At 35.4% G+C, this 13,785-nt stretch overlaps 1 protein-coding gene across 1 annotated transcript in view; it reads left to right on the forward strand.

Annotated features, from left to right (window-relative positions):
- The window catches only part of LOC137927379 (uncharacterized), a 41,109-nt gene extending 33,568 nt beyond the window's left edge, over nt 1-7,541 (forward strand). Inside the window, exons 6-9 of the mRNA XM_068771178.1 lie at nt 3,542-3,673; nt 5,003-5,245; nt 5,952-6,065; nt 7,363-7,541. Coding sequence (XP_068627279.1) covers nt 3,542-3,673; nt 5,003-5,245; nt 5,952-6,065; nt 7,363-7,450 — 577 coding nt within the window. The 3' untranslated portion in view covers nt 7,451-7,541. The remainder of the gene's footprint in view (nt 1-3,541; nt 3,674-5,002; nt 5,246-5,951; nt 6,066-7,362) is intronic.
- Nucleotides 7,542-13,785: the final 6,244 nt, after the last annotated feature.

Consider the following 13,785-nt stretch of genomic DNA (forward strand, 5'->3'; position numbering starts at 1 on the left):
TATCTCGTAGATATTTGTACTCATCAGGGGCAGATAATATTTTGCGGTGCGTCAACAGCGTGCTTTTTAAAACGTAAAGCTTTCTTACGCTAAGAACGTCAGCCTCTTTGTACAGTTTGTCTGTAGAATATTTATATGGCTTCCTAAGCATGGTTTTGAGGACTGATCTTTGTGCTCTCTCGACTTGGATCATGAAGGTTTTGGCAGCACTCCCCCAGCATGTTATACAATATGTTATTATTGACTGGCACAATGCGTAGTAAATTGATTTGAGGGTTTCCCGATTTGCTACATCTCTAACACTTCTCATTACTGATATAATCTTTCTGACTCTTGACGAGAGAACCTCTATATGGAATTTAAATGAAAGGTTTTCATCAATATGAACTCCTAAATATCTGAGGCACTTCGTACGTTTAAGCGACTCACATGAGCAAACTCCTCCAGGACATGGATGATGGATTTTGATAGAGGTTTCATGCGGTGCTGAGGCCGCTGACTTATGGAAACATATATATTGAGTCTTCTGCTTGTTCAGAGTCAGAAGGTTCTGTTCAAGCCATTGCGAAATAAGTATCATCCCTCGTTCAGTAGCATTACAGGCAGAGTTCCAGGAGGGGCCGTGGAAAACCACTGCCGTATCATCGGCGTAGCAAATAATCTTGGCATTTGTTAAGGGGAGCTCATGAATATTGTTAATGTAGAGGAGAAAAAGAGTCGGACCCAAGATGCTGCCTTGAGGAACGCCGAAATTTATAGAATGTTCCGAGCTAGTAATACTATCAATCTTTACACGCTGTCTCCGTTGTGTTAGGTAGCTTTTAAACCAATTTAAAGCAGTTCCACGAATTCCAACGTTCTCCAGTTTTTGTAAAAGTATGGGGACAGAGACAGTGTCGAAGGCTTTTGCCAAGTCTAGAAATACGCTGACACAACATTGCTTTTTATCAAGGTGTGATGAGACTGTATTGGTAAGTAAAGTAACTGCATCTTCAGTATTTTTGCCTTTACGGAAACCGAATTGGTGGTCAGAAATTAAATTTTGGGACTCAAGATAGCCAACAAGACGTTTATTCATAAGTTTTTCAAGAATTTTAGAAAAGGTTCCTAACAGTGAGATCGGTCTGTAGTTTTCCACAGTATCCCTTGGTCCACTTTTATAAATTGGGCACACCGAAGCAATTTTCCAGTCATGTGGAAAGATGCCACTTGAGAGGCTTAAATTTAGTATATGAGTTAGTGGTATCATAATCTCATTTCTGGTATACTTTATTAATGAGTTTCCAAAACCATCCATGCCGGGTGCTTTACCATTTTCTAAATTTATAATCAGCTTTTCAACTTCCTCGTGATCTGTTCGAACAATGAAAAATGAATTTGCTGGTGCGTTTCGCACTTTAACTTCTTTCATAAGATCCACCTCTCTTTTACCCAGATTTGAGAGGATTTTATCAGCTAGTTTTTTGCCAACTGTCGCGAAATGAATATTCGTCCAATCAGCGGACTGTTGCATGCTTTGGCAGTTATGTAGTGTAAGTAATTCTCTTGCAGTTTTATTTTGACTAGTAATATTGCAAATGTCTTTTATAGATTTCCAAAGTTTTCGCGGATTCTTTAGGTTTGTGGTCAGTTCCCTTTCTTGATGTTCCTGTTTTATCTTACGTAATAGGGTTGTGAGAAAATTATGGTAACGTGTGTAGGTAATCTTAAGTATTTTATAGTCGGGGTCTTTTTTAGAGTTTAAGTGTAGTTGGTCACGAACTCGCATACACTTCAATAGTCCTGGTGTTATCCAGGGCTTCAAGTTTTGTTTGCTTCTGCTTATTTTAATTTCCTTCGAATGTCTATTAACAATATCCGTAAATATACAATTGAAGGTTTCATTTGCTTTATTAACATCTTTTATATCACAAACGACAGACCAGTCGATTTCACTTAGAGCTTTTTTAATTGCAACAAAGTCCCTTTTGATAACTAGACGATTTACACAATGGTGTCTTGGTTTTTGTATCCTCAGGCCAGCTATTACTGGATAATGGTCTGTTATATCACTTTGACATACTACACCAACTACGTTTTGATAACTAACCCCTTTAACATAAATATGATCAAGACATGAAAGCTCACGTGTCGGTTCCGTTATAGCTGGGAGAAAACCACGTTCTGCCATAAAATACTGGTATTCTAAGCTCTGTAGATTGTTTGAGGTACTCAGTATGTTTAGGTTTATGTCACCAACAATAACAAACGGTACATTGTTTCGATCAGTTTCATTAATATATGTTTCTAGAGAAGTGAGAAAAGGGTCAATGATTTTAATAGATGGGGATCGGTATATGCCGAGTACGTGAATCATTTTGGGAACGGTTATCGCTAAGCAGACTGCATCGTCTATTGATGGTTCTAATGCTATTGCATTCAAAGTATCTTTTACATATATAACCACTCCGCTATTTTGGTTTAAATATTTTTTTGTTTGGTACGAATTATAACCCGGCAATTGTGGAACAATAAGTGAGTCATGGAGCCAACATTCAGTTAAGACTAACATATCGAAAGGGACTTTTATATTTTTTAGGGCTACTTGTAGGATATCGAAGTTTTTATGGATGCTTCTTATATTTAATGAAAAAATTTTAAAATTATGGTCCGGTACAACAAATTCTCTAATTCTAGTACAGTCAGACACAGTTTGACAATGAGGATTTATGGAGTCTAGGTCTGAACCTAGTTTATCGGTAAAAGTATTCTTTAAATCACTGTCGGATATATTACTCAAGTTTATCTCTCTATGTTCATTACAGATAGTTGAACAAATAATACATCTAACAAGAATCAGTAGACACAGACTTATGAATAAGATTTTCCAGGTCTTTGTGGGATCGTATAAGTATCGCCGGTTTCCCTTCGCGTTGTCGGACGTATATGGCACCATGTATACACCAGCAGAAGTTATAGCCGTGTTGTTTAGCTCTAAGACGGGCGTCTCGAAATAAAGCTCTATTTTCTTTAGTCAGTCTCTCATTAAAAAATATACGTTTTGGTGAGCCAGATATATCGAGGTCGGAACTACTCAAGTTCCGTCTTGATTTTATTGCCTTTAGGAAGAGATCTCGTTTTGTTCGGCGAAGAAAACGTACTACAACAGGACGTGGCAGTTTAGCTCCATCCTCTGGTAAGGCTGTTGTCACCGGAGGACGACGCGGCCCAACTCGGCTGATCCAGTCTATGTCTTTTTCTTCTAATTCTACCCCCACCTTTTTTGCGGCCACGAGTATCGTGTGGTTTAGATTTTCAGAAGCTGTTTTATATATATACAACATTTTATACATTTCATCGCAAAATTATTTTCAAGATAAAATATCGCAATATGGAGCTTCAGTCAAACAATTTCATAGCTCTGATGATATATATACATATGTTTACTAGGAAGCGAAAAAAGCTCACTAGAGCCTTCAAGTTTTGCTACCTGAAAAGAGGTTTTGAAGCTAATCTGAAATCTCAACCAAAAAAAACAGATTTCCAAACCTTACTATTCCAGGAAACGGTTGAGCCGTCCCGAAACGGCCGAGGAGTTCGACTTCGGCAGAAATCTTCTGGAGAACATTCTAGAAATAGGCATGAGCACAGCACGAGCCGCAATACACCTCGGAAGAGCGTATAAGAACACCAAGTAAGTTTTATTCTTCTAGAACATGGATGCACAGACCGCGGCCCGCCGGTCGAATACTGGTGGCTCGCCGACAGCAAAAATAATACTCTCGTACATTCGAAAAATATTGGATTCTATTCCAGAATAAAGCCAAAAAAATTTAATTGCCTATACTTTTGGCGGCCGGCCCGCCATCAGTTCATGATTTGCCCGAGTGGCCCCTAGTCTTAATAAGTCTGTGCAATCATGTTCTAGAAGAAATGCTTCTATCTTTCAGGAATCTTCCATCACTCTCGGCTATCATTTACACCAACTTAGAGATATAAACCTCCTCATTTTCTATGGGACTTATTTAGATCACCTATCTTGTTCGAAGATCTTAGAAATATTTCCATGGGCGAATGACCTCGTAAACCTGAGACCCTAGCGGACATCTTGTCTGCCGATTTCAACTGCGCCTTAGGCAAAAAGGGGGATCCACAGAGAAACCAAAAGCCTTATAAATTGTATTACACTAGATATGGACAAAATGTATCAATGACAAGAAAAGAGTTATTTGTATATCTTCGATCTTGGCATATACATCACTCTTTTATATCTTTAACTCATTTAGCTCAGTACGGCTCGGAAAGAGAATATAAACCTTCCTATTTTCACACACTCTCTCTCTCTTTCTTCCCTCTATCTTCCTTAACATTTTCTCTCATACAAAGCATTCATTTATATTATATTCACACATCACTTTTAGAGAAGGACAATATGTATATATAAGAAGAGTGATATATATGTCTTCGATCTTGGCATATATATCACTCTTTTGTATCTTTAACTCATTTAGCTCAGTGCGGATCAGAGAGAATGAGGCAACTAACACTAAACATATATCCTTTATATCTTCGGCTCTTTCAGACTTAGAACTCTGTAAGGCGGAATAGAACGTGTGAAATATTCCTATTAAGCATTTCATGTCTTTGTCATAAAGCACAACAAAGATAAACACGCGCACTTGATATCGTCATTCCGAAAATAAGTAGTTTACATTTTTAATACAAACATGCAATAGCTATCTGTCTCTCTTTTACGTATAAATTGCTATATAAGCCCATCTCTCTCTAACTCTGAGCCGCAACTCGTTACAAGTATAAAGACAGAGATACAATTGCAACGCGCGCGCTGGAGAGTGATTATATCTTTTGCAAAGATATATATCTTTCTTGTCTTTAGCTCGCGATCTACCCATCTCTATCTTACACAGTTGCCCAGTAGAGTCACTAATTTTATAAGTCCTAAAAAAACAATCTTTTACATCTATAGTCAATCATGCTGTATATAAACAATTGAATTCCACAGATTAGTTCTCTCTCAGATGTCGAACAGAGAGAATCTGGGATTGAACCTCCAGGGACAGTTCTCCCGCAACGTGGACGCCAACACCCACGCCCTGAACCACCTGCAGGCGTCGTTCAGCAACGGTCACGGCACCAGTTCCAGCAGCTACACAGACCTGGACTGCATCTGGTTGCTGTACTGCAAGAACTTGGTGGCGACATCCAAGCTGAACGCACCGTATGGGACAATGGCGAGAATTAACGGGTGAGTGTACATCATATTCATCAATTAACGTGGGACGTCCACAGCTGGGCAAAGATCTACAGTGATGTCCATTGGGACCTGTTGGAAGCGAACTGCATCTTGTGTCGGAATACAGATGTTGTTTATATTTATAAAAGTTTTCGATTCTGGTTCAAAAGCCTTCCGTTCTCTACCCCCCTCTCCCCTCAATTTATATCTTTGTAGTAACCGGCGATAAATATTGCACATCGGCCTTTGGAAAGAGACGGCTAATTTCGGCTTCGTAGAGCGTTATCTCTTTCGCACAAAATACAACGACTGACAAAACGTCACATAGGTAGTGTGGGACAGAGAAAGTGCTCTGCGAAACTGAAATTAGCCGATTGTCTCTTTCCAAAAGTCGATGTGCAATATTTACAGCCGGGTACTATAATTGAAAATTTGTTACGGCAAAATATCGATTATTGTAATGGATTATAAATGGATTCATGATGTATTGTATTATTAAAGTGTAACTAGAAATCATCCAGGGATGTTAGATGGATGATCAAAACATTGAAAAAGTTCTTGATGACGAATACAGTTAAGGAACTTCATCACCATATCAGTCAAAACACCCACTGCAACGCTTTGGCCTCCAAAGATCCAGTCCAGGTCTTACACTGTCCGAAGAGCCAAGAATCAAAAGGAATTATTAGTTTTTAATGAGATTATTTCTGATGAACAGTTTGGCGCTGAGAATGCTGACGGGTGATCTGCCTACAGAACGAGCTCTGGACACCTTACTCCTGGAAGCTCTCGGCGGATGGAGCGAGTTGCGCTGCTCGGATATGTTCCCCAGGTACGTGACCTGATACCAAACTTTTAATCTCCAAGTGTGATCTTGCAAAGGTGATCAAAGTAAGATGATGTATGAAAGGAAAGATAAAAAGTAAATTCAACTTATTCACACGTGAGAATAATAATGTTACAGCCTCAAGCTATCATATAAAAAACTTTTCAATGGGTTTCTCAACAAGAAACTACTTTTTCAACAGATAGTATCACAAAACTACTTTTAAACAAATTCGATAGGTTATAGATATATATCGCCACGATTCCTCTATCTCCTATCTGCACCATATATAAATTCACGGTGTATTTATTACTACCTATTTCGTTGACTAAAATGTAATACCGGATCAAATATTTAAACAATCACTAGCACACACACGCCCTCTACTCAAACTTAATGACTTCCCCTTTATACACAACCGAGTGAAATTTCATAAAAATCTTTCTTAGCTGATATCTATTCTGTAAATTAAAAAGTAATAAAAAAATTCAATTCTCTAAGTGTTATGGTTGTTGAGATATCATGATGAGTTCGCACGCCCACTGCAAGGCTTCATCATGTTTATGGGAGGATGTGCCAAATCATTTGCCACACTTGACAAATGATTTGTCGATATCAGTGTGATGTGTTTGCATCCTCTGGAAACTTGTTTATGAATAGAAACCTCTTACATATGCATATACAGACAGATATATTATAAATATTATATACACTGGGAATATATTTGTTATTAATGTGATTTTGCATTCGTAATATATTGCTGTGGTCGAAAAGTAAGGTGAAATTTTGATTTGAATCAGGGCATCTGGTAAGCATGGCAGGAATGTCACATTTGACAAGCATGTTTCTCAAAAGGTTTAATCATCTCAGAGTTAGTCATTCAACCGCCGTATATCCTGATTTGACTCCGTACGACTTCTGGTTGTAAATAAAAGTCAAAAGACCAACGTGGGAGACGATTGAAGAAATAAAAAAGTATCAAAGTTCTTGAAGGCTGTATTGATAAAAAAAAAAAGAATCAAAGGTCCTCAAGGCTATACAGGTAAAAGACTATTCCGACTGTTTCGAGAAATGGAAGATGCGTTGGCATAAGTGTGTTTTTTTGTACCGGTGATTAAGCGTTTTATATCGATGATTACTTTGAAGGTGATGAAATTGATTTGGATGAATAAATTAAGAATTTACTTTTTGTAAATAAATTCACCTCAATTTTTTAACAATTACATTTAAAATTCACATGGCAACACTCAGTTGGGTTGTCTTAAAATATATCATACATATATATGTTCAAATTTTATCATAGGTGCAGCAAAGCGAACGCGGCTGCCGTCGTGTTGGAGTCCATAGTGTTGCCAGTCAAGAGTTCACAGACTAATAATAGATCGCGATGAATTTCATAAAATATCTACTAAAAGTGTAGAATATTTTTTTGTGTTGGCAACACTTTTGTTGCATAACATTCCTCTTCTATAACTCTCTCACATAAACACACATATAGGTGTATATATATACATACATATATATATATATCTACATAAGAACTGTGTAATACATATATGTACTGACATAAATACAAATGTAATATATGTGTGGATATTAAAAAATACATATATATCAATTTTGGCGCCAATAATCGAGTGTTTTAGTAAATGGTAATAGTTTTATTTCTACCTACACTTTTTAACATTCCAAAACAATGGACTCAAAAAACACAAAACTGTCCTAAACTTTTAATATATATTAGGGGGACTGGAAAGTAATGTCGCTTTCTCAAGTTAAATTCACACGACTACATTTTTAATAAGTTTTTATTTCTAATCAACAATATGTATGGTAAAAAATCAATCTGTTTTTCTGTATGTCGACAGAAACGACTTTACTTTTCGGTTCCCCTGATATATCGCCTTTTAATTTGCACATTAAATATTTATACATGACGGTATTACGAAAATTTATTTAAAACTATATAGTGTTCTACCGCCATCTATCGAAATATAATTGAATCTTTCTTATATAAGACAGAAATTGGCGCGAAAATATATATATGTATATGTATATATACACATATACACTTAAATATATATATGTGTGTGTGTGTATATATATATATATACATACATATACATATATTATAAGTTACAATATCCAATTATATATTATGTAACTTAATTAGAATTAAGTTTTATTAAAGTTATTTCTAAGGTATTTTATATCAACTGACCAATATTTACAGTATCCGGCAATAAATATTGCATATCGACCTTTAGAAAGAGACAATCGGCTAATTTTGGCTTCGTAGAGCGTTATCTCTGTCGCGCGAAATACAAACAGTCCGGTATCTACTAGGAGCTGTTACAACAAGTATCATTTGCTTCTTTTGATAATTATTTCAATTCTTTGTATAAAATACAACAATTTTTCTATAAGTGGTGGCTTTAGATTGGGGTAAAATAAAATAAAAAATCATGTTAACATTATGTTTACACATTTAATTATTTAGGAAAATTACAGGTGTCTATAATAAACACTATTATACCTATTGTTAAAATGAGACATTGTAATAAAACCTGACCTCTTTGAGAGCACAGATAGTGAAATAGAAGTAACTGAGAATTGGAATTCTTATTATTTTTATTTTTATTATAATGTCTCATTTTAAAAGAAGCAAATGATACTTGTTGTAACAGCTCCTAATAGATACCGGACTGTTTGTACTTCGTGCGACAGAGATAGCGCTCTACGAAGCCGTAACAAGCCGATTGTCTCTTTCCAAAGGTCGATGTGCAATATTTATCGCCGGGTGCTGTAGCTTTTTATTTCATAGATTTAACTACCTTGTATATTTTACTATAGACTTTTATTTAAGGTAAAGATACAAAAGTTAAAAAAATATATTATTAAAAATCATAAATCGAAGTCTATGGTGAATGTGTAGTGTTTAGATTTTTTTATTTTAACTAACTTAAGATAAATGGCATACGCCATGTTTGTTATAGACTGAATAAATTTTTAAATTACCTATTTGTTTTATTTTGAACGACCTTACCTTTTATTGATACTATGTCAGCGCATTCAATGTACTATATACATGAAAACCTCACTTCGCGTCGTGGTTACGTTCCAAAAAAACACGACGCAAATTGAAACGTCGCAAAGTAAATTAAGATTTTCTTTAGAAAACCATGTAAAGATCGAAGATAGGTTCCAGAGTAAAAATTTAAAAACATTTCAAAGTAAACATTTAAATAACAAAAATAATATAACTCTGCAAATAAACGAATTGGAAAAATATTTACCTTTTTTGTAACCAGAACAACACGTAAAAATTTATATAAATTTATAATTCTCTTTTAAGTAAAAACACAACACACTACGTCATTGAAACTGAACTCAAAAATTAGCAAAACAAAGTGAAAATAAAACTGTATTCAAATTGCGTTGATTTTTAGTCATGGCGCAATTAGAAACAAAAGTGAAAACATCTTTTGGAAAAAAAAGAAAATTTAAAAAAAAATTAAACTCGAACCCAAAACAACGCAACCTCGAAAATCTAACGACGCACAGTAAAAATTAGTACTAATTAAGCAGCGACGCAACTTCGAAAAAAAACGCAAAACGATACGACGCAAAGCGAGGTATTGGTGTACAGGACTAGTCGAACGAAAGTAAATGACATTGCCCAGCGGAGGGGTAACATAGTGGGCGGGCCTATTGCTTGCATAACTGAAGTAAATTGGGCCCACAAGATTTTGTGTTAAGACAGACACGACAACATTATCAAGATTATGGAAAAGGCTTGATGCTGGTCAAATCATATTGAAAATAATGTCTATGCCCAGCTGTGGATGTTTTTGAACTGAAACTATTATATCGACAAGAAGACACATATTCATATTCCACTTTGAAATGTCTGATTATTTTAAAATTAAACTCATGTATTTCATTTATTAATTAAAACATTGTTTTCTGAGAAAAGCTTCAATGTTCCCAGAAGGTTCAACATGAGAGAGTTCGAAGCCTTCAATCTGTCGAACACGTTAAAATTTTCAATTTCTATTTAACCAAACCTGAATTTGCATTCATTTCTCGACTAATATATAAGATTTATTATCTGTGTGATTTAATGTCAATTTAGATGTATTATCTGTGGTGTTAATACTTCTTTTATGTCTATGAACAATACTTCCATGATTATTTAGATATCTATGGGGATATATAATCCCCACGCTTAACAGACGTGTTGGCGATCGCAGTGTGGTATTATGGTACACAGAGGACGCTGCTGCCGTTGAACAAAGACTGTTAAAAGTCAAATCTCAACTTTGGGTCATTTCTTGTGTCCAAATGTTATTAATTTGCTGCCAAAAAGCTGAGTATTCTGGGCAAGGTTCGGCAGTATTTTACATCAGGACGGCTTTAAATCTGTCTGTATCACAAGTTCGGTCATACGTAGAACACCAGCCATATGTGGAATGGATCGAAGTACCAGCTCGAAGCTTTGAAATCCAGAGATCAGCCAAGAGGCTTGGTAATCATGCATTAATAAACGCTAAATTTAAGTACCTCGAGCATGGGTAAAGAATTGCCAGTTTATCAATGTTTTACTCCATTCTCCATCTCTTTTCTTCCATCGGACAACAAGACGCACGGATTCAAGACATATATACACTGTTGAAATTCCTTCTACCTGCACTAAGCGTTTTGCTAATACATTTATTCAAGTCAATTATTTAAGTTTAAGTCAATTAATTATTATAATTAAAAAAATATTTAAGTCAATTATAACTTAATAGTCTTTAAGACAAGAGTGAATAGGTTTCTATACAAGTATGTAACATCGTTATATATTACCTATTTAAGCTTAATTTGTAAAGAAAAAATATGAAAATTTGAAATTTAACTAGAACTAAAAAAAATGCAGCCTATGACAAAGAAAAAGATTAGCAGAAAGTGCAACATACAGTTAAAATCAATAAATTAGTTTAGGATATGTCTCTGTCATACCAAAGTCCCGATTAAAGTCATTTCACACGAAGAGAGAGTATCCGTCTGTTTGACAGAAATGAAGAGATCCAAGAAGAACGTCACCGATGAAGCTTGAACCATCATTCGTATGAATTGGCAGTCGGCGACGCAGAACTACATGCATTACTATATTCCATCATTACACTAATTAAGGTCACTTGGTAGATCCTGAGACATTTGGTTTGCCTTTATACGCACGTATAGAACTTATATATAAATAAATATAAAGAAACGACTTATTTACGCGATTATACCTAATTACAAAAAATCATTAGTAGCATTGCAACAACAAGCTACCACTGTGTTACAGTTTAAAGTCGCGTGAAATGTGACTAAATTGTAACAAGCTACCACTGTGTAACAGTTTAAAGTCGCGTGAAATGTGACTAAATTGTAACAAGCTACCACTCTAACAGTTTAAAGTCGCGTGAAATGTGACTAAATTGTAACAAGCTACCACTGTGTAACAGTTTAAAGTCGCGTGAAATGTGACTAAATTGTAACAAGCTACCACCGTGTAACAGTTTAAAGTCGCGTGAAATGTGACTAAATTGTAACAAGCTACCACCGTGTAACAGTTTAAAGTCGCGTGAAATGTGACTAAATTGTAACAAGCTACCACTGTGTAACAGTTTAAAGTTGCGTGAAATGTGACTAAATTTTAACAAAGTACCACTGTGTAACAGTTTAAAGTCGCGTGAAATGTGACTAAATTGTAACAAGCTACCACCGTGTAACAGTTTAAAGTCGCGTGAAATGTGACTAAATTGTTACAAGCTACCACCGTGTAACAGTTTAAAGTCGCGTGAAATGTGACTAAATTGTAACAAGCTACCACCGTGTAACAGTTTAAAGTCGCGTGAAATGTGACTAAATTGTAACAAGCTACCACAGTGTAACAGTTTAAAGTCGCGTGAAATGTGACTAAATTGTAACAAGCTACCACAGTGTAACAGTTTAAAGTCGCGTGAAATGTGACTAAATTAATAATTGATAGCATCGCCTTATTAAGTGCTCATGTACTTGATAATTACACTGAATTATCTATGGGTAATATTTTTGCAAAATTACGAATTTCGTAGTGTTCTTTGGTAATTTGAGACTAATCGGCTGTTAAGATGGGACATGCAGGTCCTATTGGAAATATATGTGTGAGGCTTATGTCCAGCTGTGGACTTTCTACGGCTGAAATTGTGGTAATGATTAACCAGTCTCCCACATTCAGGTTAAATCTTAGATCATCGATTGAGGAGTAGAGAGCGTTGTCAATCCAGGGCGGCTCAACCTGCGCGTGTTCCGAACGGTTGTTTGTCGATTTCTATAAATTACGAGTTCCGATTTATATCAAGGTTTTTATTATCTTTTCAAATAAATATACTCTCATAAATATTAACTTACCAGGATCTAAAATAAATATTGAAAACTGTTGTCATCTTCACTAATATTAAATGGATTCCAACAGGCATAAAACCCAATGTGCTTTGTGAATGCCGTCAGATGGACTAATAAAACAAGTTATGTTAAAATGTTAAACTCACAGCACATCGAAGAAGAGGCTTCGACGCGTTGAAAACGTGACATTTAATTTGAAAAACCTTAGCGAAGGTTTAATAATGGTAAAGCTTTAAGATTTCTTTATGAACATTGACCCGTCTGTGGAACGACAGTCTTATGTTTAAGAAGTAAATTGCCAACGCGACTGCTGTTTAATCTGAATTGAAGGCTTTTAAAAACTGCCAAGCGAGAGAGAATTACAAAATTCATACCACTGTTTAAGCATTAAGATAATTAATCAAAATGTTCAAAGGCTTCATTCAATAGATTTTTATATATATATGTTTTATTTCTATTTCGCCATCTAGGAACATATATATAATCCTTATTCTTATATCCCATTCCGTATTCACTGTTTCTATATACGCGGCATATTTATGGAATATACTCCGCGATAAGGAATTTTTACTTTATACACCAATACCTCGCTTTGCGTCGTTTCGTTTTACGTTTTTTTCGAAGTTGCTTCGCTGCTTAATTAGTACTAATTTTCACTGTGCGTCGTTAGATTTTCGAGGTAGCGTTGTTTTGTGTTCGAGTCTTTAATTTTTTGAAATTTTCTTTTTTTTTGAAAGATGGCAACACTTTTGTTTCTAATTGCGCCATGCCATCAAAACTCGGAGATTCCCTTTCTAACTAAAATTCAACCCAATTTGAATACAGTTTTATTTTCACTTTGTTTTGCTAATTTTAGAGTTCAGTTACAATTACGTAGCGTGTTGTGCTTTTTTAAAAGAGAATAATAAATTTATACAAATTTTTTAGTGTTGTTTCTGGTTACAAAAAAGAAAAAAAAATCCAATTTATTTATTGGCAGGGTTACATTATTTTTGTTTTTTAAATGTTTACTTTGTTCAATTTTCTTTTTAAAAAGTAGTATTTTCGTGACCCTGGAACCTATCTTCGATCTTTACATGGTTTGCTATAGAAAATCTTAATTCACCATCAGAAAATCCTATACACCATAAGATTATAATCGAACACGTGACTTACGATCGCAAGTCCCAGTCCCCCACCGCTGGGCTACCAGTGCCATCGTAACAGCACACGTAACGCTATAATTTTGCAGACAATTGCTGCGCTTGTTGTCTTGGACAATTCTGATGTCCGCCTTGATGTACAACACTAACCAGGTCGCTTCCCACGA

This window comes from Battus philenor, unplaced genomic scaffold, assembly GCF_028537555.1.
Source record: "Battus philenor isolate CCGP_79_NKW_IND1 unplaced genomic scaffold, ilBatPhil1.0.hap1 SCAF_30, whole genome shotgun sequence".
In the NCBI taxonomy this organism is placed as follows: Eukaryota; Metazoa; Arthropoda; class Insecta; order Lepidoptera; family Papilionidae; genus Battus; species Battus philenor.